This window comes from Acanthochromis polyacanthus, chromosome 10 (genome assembly GCF_021347895.1).
Source record: "Acanthochromis polyacanthus isolate Apoly-LR-REF ecotype Palm Island chromosome 10, KAUST_Apoly_ChrSc, whole genome shotgun sequence".
Classification (NCBI taxonomy): Eukaryota; Metazoa; Chordata; class Actinopteri; family Pomacentridae; genus Acanthochromis; species Acanthochromis polyacanthus.
The window spans coordinates 14,259,896-14,280,923 of NC_067122.1; the positions used below are offsets into that span (position 1 = coordinate 14,259,896).

The 21,028-nt window shown below is 40.5% G+C and overlaps 2 protein-coding genes across 6 annotated transcripts; one reads left to right on the forward strand and one right to left on the reverse strand.

The window, feature by feature from the left end:
• Positions 1 to 371: 371 nt before the first annotated feature.
• atp1b4 (ATPase Na+/K+ transporting subunit beta 4) lies at positions 372 to 6,461 on the forward strand. 3 transcript variants are annotated; one of them, XM_022214399.1, is made up of 9 exons: positions 372 to 435; positions 1,203 to 1,268; positions 1,863 to 2,079; positions 3,603 to 3,731; positions 3,874 to 3,978; positions 4,333 to 4,532; positions 5,062 to 5,118; positions 5,246 to 5,338; positions 5,428 to 6,461. In XM_022214399.1, exons 1-9 carry the CDS (start codon positions 433 to 435, stop codon positions 5,587 to 5,589), a joined length of 1,032 nt encoding a protein of 343 aa, XP_022070091.1. In that variant the 5' UTR covers positions 372 to 432; the 3' UTR covers positions 5,590 to 6,461. The 3 variants fall into 3 exon arrangements, with proteins under 3 accessions (XP_022070091.1, XP_051810645.1, XP_022070099.1); XM_022214407.2 differs by lacking the exon at positions 372 to 435 and adding an exon at positions 825 to 1,018; XM_051954685.1 differs by lacking the exon at positions 1,203 to 1,268 and having other exon boundaries at positions 418 to 435.
• A 930-nt stretch (positions 6,462 to 7,391) lies between these two features.
• On the reverse strand, positions 7,392 to 20,826 carry lamp2 (lysosomal-associated membrane protein 2). Of its 3 annotated transcripts, none has more exons than XM_022214431.2 (9): positions 20,658 to 20,826; positions 17,263 to 17,375; positions 16,321 to 16,528; positions 16,058 to 16,219; positions 15,772 to 15,965; positions 15,548 to 15,667; positions 14,047 to 14,101; positions 13,783 to 13,953; positions 7,392 to 8,674 (listed from the first exon to the last, which is right to left on the reverse strand). In XM_022214431.2, exons 1-9 carry the CDS (start codon positions 20,704 to 20,706, stop codon positions 8,532 to 8,534), a joined length of 1,215 nt encoding a protein of 404 aa, XP_022070123.1. In that variant the 5' UTR covers positions 20,707 to 20,826; the 3' UTR covers positions 7,392 to 8,531. The 3 variants fall into 3 exon arrangements, with proteins under 3 accessions (XP_022070123.1, XP_022070112.1, XP_022070131.1); XM_022214420.2 differs by lacking the exon at positions 7,392 to 8,674 and adding an exon at positions 9,585 to 9,754; XM_022214439.2 differs by lacking the exon at positions 7,392 to 8,674 and adding an exon at positions 9,920 to 12,685.
• Between the last annotated feature and the right edge of the window lie 202 nt (positions 20,827 to 21,028).

Below are 21,028 nucleotides of genomic sequence, written 5' to 3' on the forward strand. Positions count from 1 at the left end.
AGTTGCTTTTCAATGGCATGTCTACATTATCTATTGTCCCTTATAATAATAGTTTAAAAAGAAAACACTTGTTGCTCATTGTTATGCATAGACAGGCTCATTAAGTTAAATCCCCTCATGCTTCCTTCAAAATGTTCCAGTGAGTTGTGTTTCTTTGCAGATGTTCTCCTGTGGTGACAAGAATATCTGACCTTTACTGGAAAATACACATGCTTTGAAACACACACGCACGTTTTTGCCGCTCAAATCTGAAAGACCAGATTTTTTCCATGACGCAATTTCTCTTTTCATGTAAAAGAAAGAAGTGAAAAAAAGTGCCTCAGAAGTCCCCCCCTCTCCCACTTTTTACATGGGGGTAACAGAGCGTTACGTGACCGGAGTGCAGATGGGATCAGGGATGAGGACTACTTGAACTTCAGCAGAGGAGAGCTCATGGTAAGCAGTCGCTGCAGGACTGTGTGGAGGTGCTGCACGGTGGCAACTGGATTAGTGTGCATGCATGTGCAGGGACAAAACCAGATGACTGATGTCGCCCGGTTTTTTGACTTAATTTATGATTCATGTCAGAGAAACACCCGAGAAAAATACATAAGAAAATAACTCAAGTTAACTGCTGGAGTGGCTTTGTGCGTACAGTGCAGGGTAACAGAGTCCTGTGTTGGGATCAGCTATAAATATTGTATTCAGGCTTTGCTTCAGTCTCAGTCCAGCTTAGCAGACAATGGCTGATGGTGTGCGTGTACAGAATGCAGTGCTGTGGTCCAGGCCGCTGCCAAAACGTCTCTGGGACCCAAAAAAAGCACTTTGTATCCCACCCCCAGTTTTCCTCCGTCCAGCGTTCATTCACTACGATGCGCGCCTAGTTGAAGGAGGCTCTCCACAGCCGGTCCCCTCTGCGAGCCTAAAACTTTCTAATGAAATCCCCAAACACTTTTTGACAAACATCCTTTTTTTTCTCGACGGGTCGAGGCGGTTTTCGACATATTAATCCGCGTTTTTATTGAAAAGAAAACTTCAGGTATGTCAGATTTTTTGTTTTTATTTTTTCATGACACTATCATTTCTTCTGTCTAATGGCAGATGAAGTAATTGAGGTAGTTTGGGAAGTTGAGAAAAGTTTGCAGATGTAAAAATGTGAGGTTTTAGTTCAATGGACAAGGTAGATGTGATTGGTTTAACAAGTACCTTTTATCTTTGTGAAGAATATGGAGCCCAGTTCCACAGAGGGAGGAGCTGAGGAGACGCTCCTTAAAAATCATCCAAGTCCTGTAAGTGCTGACATTAAATGACTTTTACTCTTTTCACTTTTAAAGCAAGTTTTCCTTTAGCAATGAAGTTTTTGTGACAAACAGCACAGTTATCATTTACTCAGTAATCTGAAAGCTCCCATAAAGGTTGTGAAGACAGCAGACTCTTGTAAAGGCCAACCTCTCACGAAGGAAGTGACTTTTTGATGGTACTCTCAAGTGTCCTAGGGTTCCTCTGGGATCTGTGTCTCCTGGCCTGTGGATGCTGAGAGTCAGTGAGTAACATCTGGCTGTCAGAGTGACCCTCCAGCTCTGCTGTCTGCAGCTGCTGCTCCAAGCAGGAGGGTCCACTCAGAGGAGGTCAGCTCTCCCAACGAGTGCCACAAGGTCACCAGCGGGTTTATAATTTGCAGAAACAGGGGACAGGACCATCAGTGTGATGTTCATTAATATGCAGAGCACTGTCTGGCAGCTTATATTATCCGTCATACTCGGATCAGGAGGCATGCCATTTTTTTCCTGCAGTAATTTGAAAAGAAAATAGGTTGACTGCAGAACCTGGCGGTTTAGAATATGTGTGGTGAGGGCTTTTTCTCTTCTCCTTCTTTCCACCAGCCTCACAAAGTGATACTCAAACATGGCCAGGAGCTGGAGGAAGAGCAGGAGGAGATGGCCGAGCATCACCCTCTAGAGCAGGAAGACCTGAACTTTGAGAGATGGAAGCGCAGACCGATTCCCCAGAGGACGCTCCACCAGAAAATAGACGACTTGAAGAAATACCTGTGGAATGCAGAGACCAACGAATTCATGGGTCGCTCTGGGAAGAGCTGGAGTGAGTTGATGGAGACTAGAGGGTCTGTGCTGTTGGGTTGTGGGGAGAGACGTTTGGATTGATTTTACTGCATGTGTCCACTAAGTACAGTGCTAACGTAAAATTGAATGTTTCTTTAACAAGCTTAAGAGCTGATGTGGTGTTTTTTTAAAAGATGCACTCAAGGATAGTTTGGGGGTGAGAAATGTTTCTCCAGTCCAGCGACTCTGCTCACTGTGCTGTGAGTGTGTGTGTGTCCTCATGCTCAATGTTTACATAGGTGCATGGACAATTCAGAGTGTCCTGACAAAAACAGACTGCCTGGGGACGTATCCCCAGCAGGAGTGTACAGTTCCAGGCCTCACATTGGCCCGGAATCACATTCCTCTTCATCTTACCATGCTCTCCACAGCCTCTTTCCCAAAGCCGTGGCGACCTCATTGCTGACCTTTACATGCTTACGGCCCCTCAGTTGCAGTAAAACACGTACCGATAGATGATCGTGTCTTTTTTTTCTTCCATAGAGATCTCTGCCAAATTGAGCTTTGGTGCAGAACAACCTTTTTGGCAGAAGTGACAGACTGGACGAGTTTGTTGAGTCAATGATGATGGAGCAGCCTCTTGGTATTCCAGGGGAGTTGCTATGTGACGTTGTTGAGCCCCCTCCTTCAGCTCCACTGTACACAATAGCAAACATGATCCAACTGAGTGCAGAGACAACATCTAAGGAAAGTGTGTGTTACTTGCATAAGCCAAAATGCTGGATCCCAGGAAGGGCTAAGAGCTGATTTCAGCCTCATAACCAGTGTGTGCACACTTGTGGAGGAGTGGGGCCCATGTGTCTGCTGAAGAAAGGCCCTGAGTTGAAGTCTGTGCTGTGTGTCCTGTGAGACGAGTGTGTAAGAGGGGACACAATACCAGAGTGGGGTGATTGGGGCTCCTTGGAGCTGGCTGGGCCTCTATGGCCGCAAAAGACCTTCACTACGATGGCAACCGGAGGTTCACTGTGTTCCTGAGTGAAAGGACAGCTGGGAGAATTCTCACTGAGCTCAAACAGAAAGGCCTTTGTGGCTCCGGGGACGCAAGGCTGGCTGCAGCTCGTCCCCTGTGAAATTGCCCGCACAGCAAAAGCCATTTAATTTAGGGCACGTTTAGCTCGATTAGTTGCTAATGGACTGTTAATTGAAAATTGCAGAACAATACTAGGTCCCAGGATTTCTTTGTTACGGGGTTCTCACATTAGCTCAGTACAGTGGGTTTTATAGCAGAACTATTGGCGTTATTTGCAAATCCAGACATTAGGGGCGGGCTGCGCTTTGTATGAGTAAACAAATTAGAGGCCGTCCTGATCAAGGACAGTAGCTGGAGTCCAGACAGACAGTCTGAGCAAAACTGGAAACTCCTAATGGTTCATTATTTCCCTCCACTCACATCAGACTTCATTTACTGAGGGATGTGTTGTGTGTTACATAAGACACTTTTATGAAAGTACTCTGCAAAAAAATGTTCAATCTAATGACTCATTTTTCAATCTCTCCCTTTAGGCCTCATCCTTCTCTTCTACGCTGCACTTTATATGTTTCTTGCAGCCATGTTTGGTGGCTGTTTGTTTTGCCTCATGTGGTCTATTAGTCCCTACCATCCCACCTATAATGATAGAGTGATGCCACCAGGTAAATATAACCCTAAACACAAGCTGCTCCACTGCACCCTCCGCTACCACCTCCCTCTCCCCTCTCCGTCCGACTGTCCTTCTGTCTCTTGCTTCTACTCGAGTCTCAGCACAGTTGACTGTCTCTGCGTCTCCACTGGCAGGTATGACGATGGCCCCACACCTAGAAGGCCATGAGATTACGTTTAATGCATCTGATCGCAAATCCTGGAAGAAGTATGCCAGGTCCATGGATGAATATCTAAGACGTGAGTCCGTGCCGATGTGATTGTGGGGGATGATGTTGAAGATGGGAGGTCTGATGAGGTTGTTGGGTTTGTCGAAAATGAAGCAGACGTGCAACGAGTTAATCCTCATCTCCAGTACCTTTGTCCCCTTTTTCCATTTGGTTCTTGCAGGGCATGCTGGGAAGGGAAGCCTCTTTGTGGGCAGAGGGCAGCTATTCAGTGCTGTGTTTTTTTCACACCCAGCTTTTGTCAAGCTTCCTTAATCAGAGGCCTGAGTCTGGCATGGCATTGCTGTTGCAAAGGTTTATTTATGCCCCCCTCTCTCGTTCTCCCTCCCTCCCTCTCTGCCTCTCTCTCTCTGCTCTTCGTTTGCAGCCTATAACGATGGTGCTCAGGACAGGAAGAATATTCGCTGCTCACAGGACACATACTTCATGCAGGACGATTTGGAGGAGAGTGCAGAGCGGAAAGCGTGTCAGTTTAAGCGGTCCTGGTTGGGGGAGTGTTCAGGGCTGCGGGATCCTCACTATGGCTATTCTCAGGGAAGGCCATGCATCCTCCTTCGAATGAACCGGGTAAGACAAGTGTCAGTCCTCAAAACCTGTAAAATACTTAGCTTTACAAAGTACAATTATGTGGAAAAATAATAAAAACAAACAGAAGAGGGAACATTATACAGCAGGACCACAGTGTTACTGTACCAATGCTCAGTTTTTCAATGTGAGCGACATCTTGTGGCCATTCCTGGAAGTACATGACGGTACATGAAGCCTTTGTGCACTACTTTTTGTCTTGTTCAGTGTTGGGAGCGATAGCGTGTGCCACATTAAAAAAATGCACAATTTTTGAATATTTTTTATACAAGTCAGAAATAAACCTTTGCATGTTATTTTAATTATTCAAACATGAATAAACTTTCCTCCTGGAGTTCAGTTTGAAGCTAAAATGGTGGATTGTGATCAAATGGGAAAATCAGAGGTTTTCCTCACATTGAAACAATAAAGCTACAAAAAATGTCGTGTTTCAGCCTCCAAGTGTTCAGTTTAAAGACATATTACTTCAGACTGATGACACTTTATTCTTTCTTTTCTTGCTCTTTTATAGATTCTTGGATACTTGCCTGGCCAAGGCAAACCAATAAATGTGACTTGTGGAGTTAAGGTACAATCACCATCAACATTTTTATGCAATTTCATACCACTGTTAAGCAACACTTCTAAAAAAAAATATCATAATCGTGGCATGCAAGTCAGTGTAAGTCAACAAATAAAATGTTTTTCTCTCTCAGAAAGGACCACCAGATGCTTTAGGGGAGATCCAGTTTTTCCCTAAAAGCATTTTTGACATGAAGTACTATCCGTACTACGGGAAGCTCAGACATGTGAGTGAAAGTTTCATCGTTGTTGAATACTGCTGCAGCATGAGTGGAATGTAAAATCGACCGGTTAGTAATCTTCTCTTTTGTCTCAGGTAAACTACTCTTCACCGGTGGTGGCTGTGCGTTTTGCAGGACTGCAGTACGACACTCACATCCAAGTACAATGCAAACTGAACGGAAAGGGCATCATCAATGATTCACCCACTGACCGCTACCTGGGCAGTGTGACCTTCTCCTTTGACGTCGGGGCGTAAGGGGGAAGCATGACAACGAGGCAGGAAAATAAGTACAAGAAAAAGAAATGTGTTGAACCATTATTTTCCATGAATTATATCACTCCCTTCTCCCCATCTTTCACTTAAATGTCCACATCTTCTGCTGTGAAACAAAATCCTCAAGAAGTAGATATTTTCTCTGGTGTTTCTGTTGTATCTTTGTTCGCTGAGTGTGCTACTGGCACCTGCACCCACCACAAACAGTGCTGAGCACAGGACGAGTGCATAGAGTGAGTTACAGTTCAATTCCTGATATTTTGTAATGATTAGCAAGATTAATCAAACTAAATTACACTCTGCCCAATAGTTAGCATTTCTGGCTATGCAAATCCAATTATGACTTAAAACATTAATAGGGAATTAGAAATATTATGTTGCCAGGCTAGATTATGGTTTTGTGTGCACAATTTTGTGTGACAAAGTGTACTAATTTGTTTTGCATTATATTTTTCAAACCTGTATATTGTAAGAATTCAAAGAACTATCATGCAAATACTGAAAGCAGGACTTGTACTGTACTTACACGGTAAAAAAAAAAGATATAATAAATGCAAATACATGATTACTATATTTTTGTTGAATAGAGCAGTATTATACAGTTATGATAAAGTATCACAAGCCACTTCTTCTTTTGTAAAAACATTTGCTTTTGAAAAATGAAATACTACACAAGACTGATCAATAAAGAGACATACTGTGCTGTGAAATAGTTTGTGAAAGGTCTGTACCGTTTTAAAATATATAACTATTTTGTGATAGCATTAATCCTGCCTGAACTGTGCTACTAAACTTGGTATCAATGTTGTATTTATTCCTATTATAGTACTTATAATAAATACAATGTTCTGGTTTGTACTGTAAGTTTTCTTCCACATGAGACTAACAGTCTGCATCAACTTTGACATATTGTTTTATAAAGCTCTCAACACATAAAAACTTCGAACATTTCAATAAAGCTGTAGATAGTAAGTAAATGCATTTGAACAGCAAAGCCAAAGTTAAGGGTTTTATTAATTTAGTATCTTCTTGGCTCACTTTGGGCTGTTAGTACTAACTGAGCATTGTTTAAACACCACAGCCTACCTGAGCATTGTTGCTAACCATGTCCATCCCTTTATGACCACATCTTCTGATGCTACTTCTAGCAGGATAATGCACCATGCCACAAAGCTCAGATCATCTCAAACTGGTTTCTTGAACATGGCAATGAGTTCACTGGACTCCAATGGCCTCCACAGTCACCAGATCTCAATCTAATAGAAACTTTGGGATGTGATGGAACTCAAGACTGGCATCATGGATGTGCAGCTGACAAATGTGCAGCAACTGTGTGATGCTATCATGCCATTATGGACCAAAATCTACCTATCTGTCAAGCTCATATGTAAATGTTAAAGTAGGTCCTCAACAAGTCAGACTGAATTTTAAAAATGTAGATTTTGCGGGTATTTTTTAAACTCAACAGTGGGATATTTGGGTCAAAAAGGAAAGTATGACAAACCACCAATGTTAATAGTTAATCTTCATTCCAGTCTCAGTGATCAATGGATCTTTGTGTGACCTCAGTGCCAACCTGCCTCCCTGCTGCAAGGCGGTGATAGCTGCAGTGAGTCACGCTTCTGTTTGCAGCAACAGCTCATAAAAAACAGATCAAAGTGGACTCAGCAGTGTTGAGCCTGCAGCCGTTAACCTTTAAATTTACCTTTGTCACATGACACCTTCTGCTGTACCTTTGCAATAAAAGTGCAGGGGGGAAAAAAAACTAAGAAGAATGACAGCGATACAAAACAAGAACAAAACTTTATTTAATTTGTTCCCCACTTGTGTTAAACAAGCTCATCACATCACATTCTTCATCAGATGGAGACAAGCTTCAAGCAAGCAACTCAGAGGTGCAAAACAGAAAGGCACGAAACTGTCGGGGAGTGATCGGACGCACTGAGGACCACATGAACGAAGGGTGTGGCTTCAGAAATGATCCTCATGGTCTTGTACTGTTCCTCCTGTTGTTACTGTACCATCACATGGAGGCTATTGTAGTGTAATACTTTGTTATGTAGCACAGATTACTGTACAAACTTTGAGAGAGGTGACAAGTGCAGGCCTGAGGCTGCTGAATGTGTGGAAATATCAAAAGATTACGAGGGAACATTACAATTAATTAATCCTATTACTCACATGTAAAGAAGTGCACAATTCAAGAAAATAAAAGTCCTAAATCTTCCTACTATGAGTGATATAAACATAACCTAAAATCACAATTTCAAAAAACAATCTGGTCCCAATGCTGGTAAAGTGTCTTGATAAGTTATTGTCCCTTTCATCAAGCTACAATTAAGTGACTATATGTGCAACAGGCAGAGTTTCATTGAGACATTATTAAATTTGTGTTACATGAAGGTTAAAGAATTACTGAAAAAGGTGCTAGTGGGAGGGAAATGAATGACAGTGGCTCTATTAGCTTGCTTGTACATTCACATCATCAAAAATCAACGCCATTCATTCTATACAAGAGAGTAATTTACACATATACTATTATACAGCACAGAAACCGAGAGCAGAAAAAGCCTCTCTGGGGAGGGTGGGAGGAGGTGGACGGCCACTCACAGCCAGAAATGTCATTTTTAAAACATGCAATCTATAATCAAATGATGCAATATCGATCATAAATGTTTTGGTACTTCATTCTGGCATCAAAGCAAAACAAACTGTTAGGAAGAGTGGCTGCCGGACAAATTTGGAACTGGATACGAGAAATAAGCTAAGGGTTCATTGAGGGAGATGCTGCCTTACAGGAAACGGAACAAAGCATAAATCTGGAAAGCTTCTGATGCACTGACGGGCAGGAAAAGTGTTTTTTTTTTTCTTTAAAGAGCTGTGAGGGTTCAAAAGGGATAAGAGGCAGAAGCAGCTGGGTTCGATTATACAGACTGGTAGCCAGTGCGACTCTTCCGCCGACCAATCAGGTAAGAGATAAGCACAAGGATGATTAGGAAGCTGAGCGCCACGCCCACAGCGATGGGCACCAAAAAGCTCAAATCAGAGTCCAGGAAGCATTCCTCAGCTGACAGACAGGAAGAAACACAGAGAGACGGCAGGTTAGTGCTTGAGTTAAGGTTAGAAACAAAGGGTCAGAAACAGAGCAAGAGCAGCAAGAAGAGACCGACAAAAACTGGAACCAACGAAGTGAATGTAGTGTATATTAGAGGAAAGGATCACTAAATACATTAAAAATAGTCAAGTGAGCTGTTATTTTATATGAACATTGGTTTCATGCAGAATGTTTGAATTTTTGGGGGGAAAATAAGCAAAAAAGCTTCACTGAGGAGAGTCAGATGAGAAGATCAGTACCACTCTAATGCCTGAGGTGGAGGTTACTTAGCTTAGCACAAAAAAATGGAAACAAATAGCTTTACTCTGTCAGAAGGTAAGCTAAGAGCACTTCTGTAGTTCACTAAGGAGTTTTGTTCAGATGAAACAAAAAATAAGAGTGAAACAAACAGCATTAGGTCATTGTGGAGCTAAAATTACTAGAACCGGAGCAATGGAACAAATTCACTTTCCTGCAAATATCAAAACAAATTAAGATTTTTTTTAAAGCATGATCCAACTTTATACAGTTCAGAAGGAACTGGCAAGTCTACCAGTGGGCTTCACTATCACCATTTCTGTATGAATTTACCCAAAGACATTAAGCTTGTTAATTAGAAAGCTTTAGAGGTGCTAGTAGACAGACTTGTGTTACAGTTTTTCCCAGTCTACATGCTAAGATACCTAGCTACAGCTTCATAATTACCACACAGACGTGAGAGTGGTATCGATCAGCTTCATCCAGCACTCAGCAAGAAAACAAAGGCTTCCCATAATGTCTTACAGTTCTACGACAGCACTAAGCACCACACACAAACACTGATACAAACACATACAGGCAATTCTTCCCCAGTTAGTCAAAAGCAGCACGGTAAACAGGCAGGTCAGGTCTGAATGAGGCACATTTAATTGAATTGCTGGTATTCAGCGCGCATGTTTCTCTTTCTCCCGATGAAATAGGCCACCAGAACAATAAGAATGAGAGCAAGCAGGGCAACTCCGACAATTATGGGAACAAGGAAGCTCTCCGCATCATCAGCTTGGCAATCCACAGCTAGACAGGAGTGAAGAGAGCAGAGAGGTGAATGTCTTATAGGCTTGAGAGGGGTTATGAATAAAACATATGGTTAGTGCAAGAACAGCTGAAAGAATGAAGAGTCTGCTCTGGAAATGTCCAAAATGGAACGGTTCTTCAAAAGCATGAACATTTACTCAAGTGTCACGGACAGCAACATGTTTGTTTATTTCCATAGATCTTACAATACTAAAAAAGCTCCACTTACACAATTTGAAATCCAGTTTATTACAGCTAACAGCATGAGAGAATGCAAACTGAATCAGCAGTCATTTGTATCCACATAACACACATTAACGGAGATGGTCTTGCAGCACAGATTCCCTTTGCTGAGCGTGTGTGTTCTCCACTAGCGGAGGGGAAATATAAAGTGAGCCCAATCACACCCAGTTCTCAGTGAGTTATTAAAAGGTACAAAACAGAAAGTTAACATCGAATGAAGCCCGTTTATCATGATCATAAAGCTGTTAGATGATTAATTGAGAACAAGGGGAACTTTCCATGAGAAAATCTCTAACAAAACTCCCTACAGTTGTGCTGCGAAACCACCTTGAAAGTTAAGGCAACTGAGTTTGTACAAAGCTCAAATACACAAGGCAGCAACAATCACAAGCAAAAAAAAAAAAAAAAAAAAAAAATCAAAGCTCATTTTTGATTAGGAACTCAAACACATGTACAATATCCTGCCAAATCTAATTTTATGAGAGACTTTAAAAAAAGCTCATCTCTGACATTGCAAAGAGCTGAAGCGGTGCAAACAGTACACAGTGCTCTGCAGGAATTAAGCAGCAATATAGAGCTACCGCCACGCTTTCTATCTTTACAAAAGTACACGTTCTGTGGCTTGCCGTCCCTGACGACGCCTCACTGACTTCGAAGGACCTGAAAACTTACTTTGAGCTACTTTTTATTGGGTTACTACACAAAAGCTAATCAGTCTGCCAACAGTTTTGTCCACTTTACTTCAGATTATATCACATATTTAGGTGCAGCAATCATCAGTAAATCACAATCTGCTGACAGTTGTGGAAATCTGATTAAACCGCTGTCACATGGCCCTAAAGAGGCAGATCTAGTTGAGCTTTCACAGGAATAGTTTGACAAACAGGGGACTGCACATTTTTTTTTTTTTATCTTTGTTGAAAGTTGGTTGTAGAAATTAAACAAGCAAGATATTAATGGTAACTGGTGAGCTTAGTGGCAAAAAATGCTGATTTGAAGAGAGTCAGCCTAAAGTGAACCCGTTTCTAGTCTTTGTGCTAAGCTAAGCAGCTCCTGGCTGCAGCTTTACATTTAGAATACTCCACTGAGAATAAAAGTTTTCTCGGCTGACTCATAAAAGCAAAACATTTCCCAATATGTCAAACTAATCCTGTTTTAAACTACCCAGGCTATTTTCTTCTAAACTTTACCTCCAATTGTTTAGGGTTTTCAGGGGCTTTAACGTCCCCTGATCCAGCTGCAGTTCAGGCCAAGCCCAGACCTTTACACAGGTAATTTAATGCGACAACAGTCTAAACACAAGCAAAACGTAGTGTCTTAGTGCATTTAAATGTAAATATCCTCGTTTCAGAATGGTCTGTGCTGAACGTGAATATCCACACAATAGTTCTATCCCTTTTCTAAACCTAATGCCACAATGTATTCTGTGAGGAAAAACCAGCAGACATTTATTTTCAGATTTATTCTGACTGTGCAAATGTAAAAGCAGGAAACACACAGATGTCATTAATAACACGGACAGTGGCTTCATCTGGTGCAGGTGTGTCAGTTCACGGTAAAAGAGCCACTGTTAGGGTCATTAGTTCCATGTGGGTGTTCACTGCTCAACAGGTTAGGATGTCTCTATCGAAGGTCTATTAGACAATATACATCTGATTTCACATTCCAAATATGATTAGAGCCACAGAATCAGGACAAAATTCCAATGTTTCTCCTGTTCTACAGGGTCAAACATGGGCTAAAGAATGTGTCTATAGACAGCTTTCCAAATGGAGGAGACATTCATCCATGTTAATGAATTTCTAGGAACAAAGAAAGAAAGCTTCTCGACCATCTGGCTTCAATTTTGTGCTGTGGAAATGGTCATTCATATGTGTCTTAATAATTATGGGGAGTAAGAGTCAAACCATAAATGTGTTCAAAGATTAAGAAATAAAGCAAACAATAAGGGAATGTTTTCTGAGCAAGTGCAGGATCCCACAGCAACAACTAATGAAATCATAGCGCTTTTTGCTAAAAATGTGTGAAAAATTTAGGTTGTGGGGCTTCAGTCGATGTCAGTTGTGCTGGGCATGATGCCACCTTTCATGCGATTGTAATTATAACTTTATTTTGAAAGATGTGGATCTTGCACTTGCCCATTCACAAAAAGCACAACAAAAAGGGAAAGACAAAACATTTAACAAAAAACAAACAAACCAAAAAAAAACAAACAAACACAAACACTAGGGGTAGACAAGTTTGGTCCTTGAGAAGAACACACAGTCTCCATTTTACTCTTCTTCTTAAATATGATTAATGACCGCCAACACTATTCATGCATCATTATGAGCAAGAACTTCAATATCAAAGGACAGTCAAATCTAATCTTCTGAAAGCTGTCGTTTTATAAAGTGACATCTCATGTCTTTCCATTAGAGGCACTATTTTTAGATTTTCAAATTTTTTTTTTTTTAAAGTCATTTGCCAATTAAACATCTGTACATGAATCCCAAGGACCAGGCTCGGGAACCCCATGATGATTCAGGATCGACTCTGCAAACTGGATTTAAAGGGTCTGATATCCAACATATGTCTTTCTTCGACCAATCACGTAAGCGATCACTACAATTAGAATCAAGCCAGCCAGAGCAGCGCCAACAATGATTGGGATTAAGATGCTGGTGTCATCCAATGAACATTCATGGGCTGCAGATAAAGAGAGAGTCAGTCAACAGGTGGAACAGTGATTCTGTGATTGATAACAAATCCTGAGACACAAGAGTGAAGCAGCAGGAAAGAATTTCACATTATTTGCAATCTTAAAAACATCTGAGCTGTCCTACTGTACCAAAATACTACACCCAGTCCTACCTGTTTAAAAGACATGTGCACCTTCTGATGAACATCTCTGGCAGGATGTTTGCTTTATTCATAATAAAGAGATTCTTGAAGTATTTTAGATCATTATGAAGTGGACAAACCAGATCTAAACTTGAAGCTTGAGTCTATTGTTTCCTATTTTTCCTCCTATTTCTGCTTTTATCCCCTTCTTTAATACTTGATACTGTCCCCTCTTCAGGCTCCTAAAATAACTCATATAATTTACAGCTGGTGGTACTGGTAACTGGAAAATTGCAGATTTGACTGGCTAATATGCCAGAAGCAGCAAAACAAAATCCAAGTGTCATTCTGTTTTTATTTGGTACATGTGGTTCTGCAATTATTATCATTGTTTTATTATTATTTTCAGTTCTCTAAAATGTGTCTTTATTTGGTTATCCTGGATTAAACCAAAAGCTGAAAGTTAGAATTTCAGCACAAAAATTAAATTTTCTAAACCGTTAAAATTTAAAATCTGTGGGGGGTGGGGGGGTGGGGGGGATTAATTGTATTTACTCTCAGGTCATTTGAATTCAATACCTTTTATATTTGACACTGTATTGTCTATGTATATGTAGAATTTTACTGTTTCATTTCAATTTACAGATGTCTGTTTATAATACCTTGTGTTTCCCAAACATTTTACTTCTTCTGTGAAGATGCTTTGCAAACATTGCCTAAAAACACTTTCTGCTACCCTTATAAGAAATAGTGGATGACAGCCATTATAAAAGTAACCCCTTAACTGACATACTCCTTGTAGGTGTACAAACTTCCAGTATAATCCATTAGGTTTGCTTCGAACAACAAAATTCATCTTTCTTGATTCAGCCTCTCCAGTCATCAAAGCCCTTTCCCTCAGACACTGTCAATATGAAGCAGCTGCAGTGTTTGATGTAAAGATATACAAAGGAATAACCTACCTGTACTGAAAAGACCCTTCTTGACTCCAAAAGGCTGCACTTGTACATTGAAGGTGTAGATGGTGAGCAGGCTGGCGACGGTGAAGTTCTGCTCCTTGTTGCACATGTAGGAGCTGCCGAGTGTTGCCTCCCACAGACTCATGTTGTTGTTAGCCTCAGAAACCATCGAACCTTCACAGACACGGATATAAAAGCAACTCAGCATCAGCTTTCTTTTCAGTGCGGTGCCTGCTGTATACGACTAGACAGGATTCTTTGAATTACCAGAGCCCATCTTTGCGGTGACATTCAAAGCATGTAGGCGGAATTTCTTCGTGTCCTGTGAGAAATGAGACGAATACAAAGCTATTTTTAAATCAAACTCAACTTTGCAAAATACCATCAAGGAAGCTCGTTCAACAACGGAAGACTTACAGACTCAACACTGATATTTGCGACATGATGAAGAAAATAGAACACCTTTTACATTCCTTCATTCCATTGCCCACTGGTATTCACAGTTCTCTTCAAAGCTCAAAGTACTAAGAGTGAAATTTCTTCAACAGATATAAGTAGTTTCCTTCTCTTTTATGGGTGATGGGTGATACTTTCTGCATACACTTAACATTTTGCTGTTTCACATCTAATTCTCAAAAGTTTTATAATGTTGGTATTCATACTGCGGACGAAAATGAATGACAAAAATATGTCTATAATTTGTGTTTAGGAGGAAAATGGACACACAAACAGTACTACAATTTGGAATGAATCTGATCTTTGCATATTTATCAAGGCAGTAATCTGTAGCCTTCTGTATACACCGCTGATTCACATCAACCTGAGTCAGTGGTAAAATCTGCAAGTGCTGTGATTGAGTGTGGATGAAAACACTTTACTTAGAAGAAAATAGTTTTAATAGTTCTACCCTTCACAGTTGCAGAAGTAGCAGCCAGGTAGTAAATTTTAACTCATTAAAATGTGGGCGTTCATGAGCCACTGACAGATAATTGTGCAAATTCACCAGCTGCTCAATAATTAATGACTATTTAGTGTCTGAAATCTATCGACCACTTTAATATTTTACCGGAACTTGGCTGGTGCTACTTCCACACTCTGAAAGTAACGATACAAAACAGGCCTAAACATGAACCACTCCAGGATCATTGTCTCCTATGGATTCACAATGAATCCACCACAGTTACTGTTGTGACTTTTCTATTCAAAACCACACAGTCATCTGATCTATCAATGAAGGGGTGCTTCAGCTCTTCTGATGAGGCTGCAGGATGAAAAACGAAAAGGCTGGGAACACTTTTAAAATTCCACAAACTTAAAAAAAAAAAGATTGACTGTTTGCTATGCTACACCCTAAACAAAAATGATTTTTGATGTGAAATGCAAAACCATATACTGACAATGAACACCACTCTGTTAAATCTGTGAAGTAAATGTATATGTAATGAAAGCAAGCAACTTGTTAGCTTAGCATTAACACTGACAATAAAATGAAGGAAACAACATGCTTGCCTCTGTCCAAAGGTTACCAAATATGTGTGTCAACAGCTTCAATCTGTCATCATTACCATACTTGACAATAATAATTTACAATCTCAACAGAGACTCCGCGTAGTTCCTGGTTGCAAGTGAATCTGAAGCTAAGCTAAGGAGCCGGTGTTTTTAATTTCATAGAGTGGGATCAACCTTACTCTGAACAGCAAAACAAATAGAAGTCTTTAAATATGACTTTCAAACTGAGAAAACGCTTAAATTAAACATCAGGACCTACATTGGTGAAAGTGAACTCGATGGTGATTGAGTTGGACACCAACTTAAGCTCGCTGCTGTTGACTCCACAAGATCCAGAGATTTGGGTCCCGTTGGGTTCGAAGTTAATCTCCTCCAATTTCTAAGCCAGGAAAAAGAGAAATTAGCGAAAGTCAACAAGGGCTGTGGAAGATCTGATTTTTGTAACGGGATAAAAGCATTATAACTCCGTGTGTATGAACGTACGTCTCCTTGCTTGACTCCAATTCGCAAGCCAAAGTTGGCCAACAGGCAGGCTGTGCTATTCTCATCAGGCTTGTAGCTGTACTTCCCGGTGCTGGGTGTGGGCAGGGTGGGTGTTGGGGTGGTGGTAGTATGAGGAGGGGCAGTACTGGTGGTCGGGGGGGCAACAGTAGGAGTATCGGCTTCACAAACGGTTACTGTGTGAGGAGGAAACGGAGAGAAATGATCAACAACTATGTGATGAAAATATTGCAGCCAGGAGGAGGCGTGTAAAAACATGTAGACTTACAGTTCTCACTCTTGCTGCCGTTAATGACAAAAGCCTGTATGAGCACGTTCCACAGTGTCATATTGACCAGATCAGCGTCGATCATGTCTTTGCTGTGGCAGGAGTAGCAGGTGTCAACGCGTACACCTTTCATTTGAGGCGTCACAGTCACAGTTTTAATATCTAAAAGAAATCCAAAAATCCGCATTAGTAACAAAACTTTTTATTCATGTATTCTGTTTTTTTTTTTTTTTAATTTAGGCATTGTGAGGTGAAGGAGTTACCCTTTGACACAGAATTGGGGAACAATTTTGAGTCACTGAGGTTGTAAGAAAAGGTGACGTTGGCTGCCTGGTAACTTTTTCCATCTGTGGTGAAGTTCACGCTCCAAGAGTGTCCTTCAAAATCAAGCTTCAGCAGTGAGCTTGTGTTGTCACATGTACTCTCATTTGCTACAGCGTTAGCGGGAAGCTCAAACACAGCCGTCTGAGTCTGAAAGGGAACGGAGTATAATCTCATTCAACATTATTATAAAAGGCTGATGTTAAGCTGTTTAAAATGAGCAAGCAAAAACCTCGAGCAAGTAGAATTTTCATTTCTGGACAGTTACAATGCCACTTACAAGAGTATAGTTCAAAATTATGCAAACACATCTGGCACCAATGAAGAAAGGAACACTATAGTTTAGTACTTTCATTGTTGGTTTAGTGTACTTCATAAAAAAACTGAATTCCAGTCAATGTCAAACTCTTAAAAACTAGTAATCGTACCAATCAATCACTGTTTTGCATCATCTGAAATGCCTCCCCAGTAAACATGCCACTAACAATATTCTAACAGATCACGACAGCATCACAGTTAGGAAGAATGATGAATGCAGATTATTGCTTTAAAGTGTATATATCTCTGTGAATTTATTTTTATTGCGCAAAAACTCACTTAAGTTAAAACTCAGGACATAACAACTGCAGGATCTGCACCAGGAAAACACACTAACTGAAATGCTGAATAGCAAGAATCTGCTTGCTTTGTAATGACTTCTTCATTTCCCTTTTCCATGATGACACTTGTTTCCATGCGTTGGGTGCCCTGATAAGAGCAGTGCTGCTTCCATGTCCTAGTAAAGCGTTTCATAAGGACCCCGCTACAGTAGGCTGATGTACTAAATATACAGTTCGTCTGAACAGAGCATCTTGTGGTTGGTGTGACTAAGACCAGACACCCACCTTGTTGTCAGCTACTTCATAGGAGACTGAGAAGTTGAGCATCAGATTGGCATAGAGGCATAACTTGTCATCTTTTGTGACATTCACCTCAATGCAAGAAGACAACTGGAACACTGAAAAGAAAAGGAAAAAAAATATTCCGTTTACTTCACAAATGAGCAGCAATTACTCCAGTAGAAGATTAACATCTGCAAAAGGAAGTCATAACAGGTGGCTACAAATGGATGAATTATACTCGCTTTTCCGTGAGAAGAATCAAAGGGCTCTGGAGCTAATCCTAAGGCACACCAGAACAAGTTGACAGTAGGGCTGCAGTGACACAATCTGTGGTGTTTTTCTTTAGTATCACTGTAATTGTTGCATTGAGAGGTTTTTGGCTCCAGTCAATGCGAGAGTTTTATGGAATGGGGGCGGGGGCAGAGTTCAACTCGGTTAAATGTAAATGTTTCCGAAGACCCAAGGCTGTGAGAATATGGGAGTATTTCAAATTAACAAAGAACAAGAATGTGGCTTGTAAACTGTGCAGAGTTTCGATGGCAGAACACAGCAGCACAGTTTGCGAATAACTGAAGAGAAACTCACATATGCTATTCACCACAGAGTCACTTTACAAATGTTTGTTTCTGTCTGTGCTCACGTATGCAGTATGTTAATACAGCTGAATTCTCAATAAAGCCATTCTCATTTGCATATTTTTCTGTTTCTGTTGTTGGATAATAGAATGAGTATGACACAGATGGAAACACAGCTCATTTGGAATAAATGTTAACCAGCAGTTGGATTTTTTGGGGGAATTACACTACTGACTTGATTAATAAGCCCTCTTTGACTATTTACTTTTATCATGCCGGAGCTTTCAGTCTAATTTTTAATTATGTCAATCTTTGTTTAAATTTTGTTCTGTGCTGCATTGTATCAATGACATGCAGTTTGTCAAGACAAAATAAAAATATATGAAATGGCCATTTTCCTTTGTATGAAGCAAATGTTTAGTTTAAGCGCATAATCTGTCAAATAGTCAGTAGAATAACTACAGGGCGAGTCAACAGTCAAGCGGAGGTCTGACACAGAAAGAGAGAACCATTCACACTCTGGTAGGTTCACCTCTTTCTGTGAGGAGGCAGCGCTAATCACAGCAACCTGAGAAAAATAAATATCTAATGGCAATATTTCAGACTGACATGTTCATAAAGTCAAGCCTCAGCTAAAAAATAGATTTAAAACGTGATGGAGCATAACCACGAGATATCATACGATTAAAAGCGTGACGGTCACACAAAGAGGACTGCAAGAATTTGTAAAACCATTGATAGGGCAGCTTAAACCCTGGGTCAAATGCACTCTGTAACGTATATCCTAAAACGCAGCTTTTGCAGTTTCCAGATTGCACTGTTTCAAATCTCGATTTCAATGTGAAATTTATTAAATGTTTAGCCTTAGCACCATAACCCTCCAGACAGCAGAAGACGACCCCCACAGCCAACTGCATGTATGAGAATATAGCTTGGTTTAGGAACAACAGGAAGGTAAACGGCCTTAAATTCATGTAGACCTCAACAAAACCAGGTTTACACTGTGACATGATAATATTGCACACAGCTACTGCAAGAAAGGAAATGTTCTTGTTTACCTCTCACAAAGTTACTTAAGAACAATTCTGTCTCAACTTGAAAACACAAGTTAAAATGAGAGCACATGATGCTACATGATCAAAAAACAAAGTCCATTACCTTTACAGTTTAACAGGGAAGACAAAGTACATTTATATGACCTACATAGTCATCAAGTTACATGGCCATAAACCCATAAAAACACCCAGCAATCAGGCACACAGAGATGATTGAGACCAAATTACAAGAACAGGTTTTATTTAAAACTGAAAGTCCAGGGCGAGGTGTACGCGTTGACACCTGACACCATTTGATTGAACACTTTAGCTAAGTCTGTCTCTCACAGAGATCTTTGTGCACACCCACCAAATGTTGCTAAAATAAGTATTATAAGGGCATCTGAAAAAGTACGCAATGTAAACGTGGGTGATAAGTCACACTGACATTTGCAGGGGCAACATAGCTGAAATTCCTGATAAGCTCACAGAATTTGGTATCTTTGTGCACTAGAGATGAACTTCTGAGAAAAAATATGCATTACGAACAAACTAAAACTGAACCTGTGTGAAAAAAAACAATTAATGGTAGCTTGTAAATAATAATCTAAAGTCGTCAGATAATTTGTTGGGTTAGGGTTGGGTTACTGCAATAACTTAGGTTAATTTATTACACTGAAAAGTCTTAACCTCAACATTTACATTATTCAGGCAAATTTGGATAATTGTTAATATTGTAGAGTATTACCTTAAATTGATATTTAAATCTGTACTGATAAACGGGTATTTGAAAGTGTTACATAGTTATTATAATTACGCGTTAGCTACCATCAACATAACAATTCAGCCATAAGCTTATTTGAAATAATAAGTAATCTTGTTTAAAGTGGTAGCTGCTTTGCCATCCCGTGTATTTTTAAATCAGTAATCTAATCATGTTAGTACTAATCACTGCAGGTTAGTTAGCTGGTTTGCACTTTAGCTTGCTGCGTTCTAGCTGTACGGTCACGTGGCAACTTACTGTAAACTGCCAAATGAAGCTAATGCTAGCCGTTTGCGCCAGTTCACACAATGCTAATACGTTTCATGTCGTGCCAACGGGGTTTTCGGTCTTATTTTTACACTCTAAGCCTTGGTGTGTTTTTGGCAAATGTTATGTAGCGGTAGACATGGCTCAGACGGTCTTAAGTTTTATCATTAACTCGATCTCCTGCTTCCAAAACAAGTGTTACCCAACCACTAACGCTATGAAGTCAACCAGTACGCTAACAGCTAAGCTAGCTAACTAACTAACTGCTCCAACGTTAACGGAAGGACTAACGTTATACCTGCTATTTGCCTTGACAGGTGTTTAAGGAATTGTTGGGTTGTTGGACCTTAGGATGAGAATATAAATAGCAGCTATTTTGAGAACAGGAGCTACATGCAGCCATTTGGCAGGGTTTCAGTTTTATGTTGACGTAGGTAACAATTAGCTACAATGCTACCGCAGCACAACATCACGACTGAGCTGCTCCTTTCACAAGCAGCCGAAAGAGGTTTAATTTGATGGCCTAAGCAGCCAATTCCCCACCAGCAAATGTATTTATGGAGAAACAATTAAAGACCACTGACAACTAGGAAATATCCTGTCATTCTGTTGTCCGGAGCAGCATTTAGCCTGAGCGCAGAAGCACCAGGCCCCAGAAGTTTAACCGCGTCACTTCTCGGAAACGGGCTGCGTTTTTTTCTTGTGTTATCACTTTACAAAAAAAACGATTTGTAGATGAATTAATGTGGTTATACGTACCTGCTCCAAAGGCGAGGAGCAAAACAAATCCAGCATGTCGGGACATCATCGCCTGGTGTTTAGAGCCACCGGAGAGAGAATGACAACAGTCGACAGCGACGCTCAGTCAGCGGTGTTTGGATAAAGTCAAGCCTCCGCTGGCTGTACCAGGAAATGAGAGTCTTATGACAGAGGCTGTTCAGTGTGTCAGACCTGAAGAGGTGTGGACTCCAGTCTGCCCTACATCTCAAACTGACTTAATTGGTGCGCATTTTCAGACTCACAAGAATATGTTTGTTAAATATGTTATGCTAAAAATCCACATTAATGATCTCCTTTCATACAAATGCAGTGAGATGTTTTTACAAACACTGATTAAAAATGAAACCCCG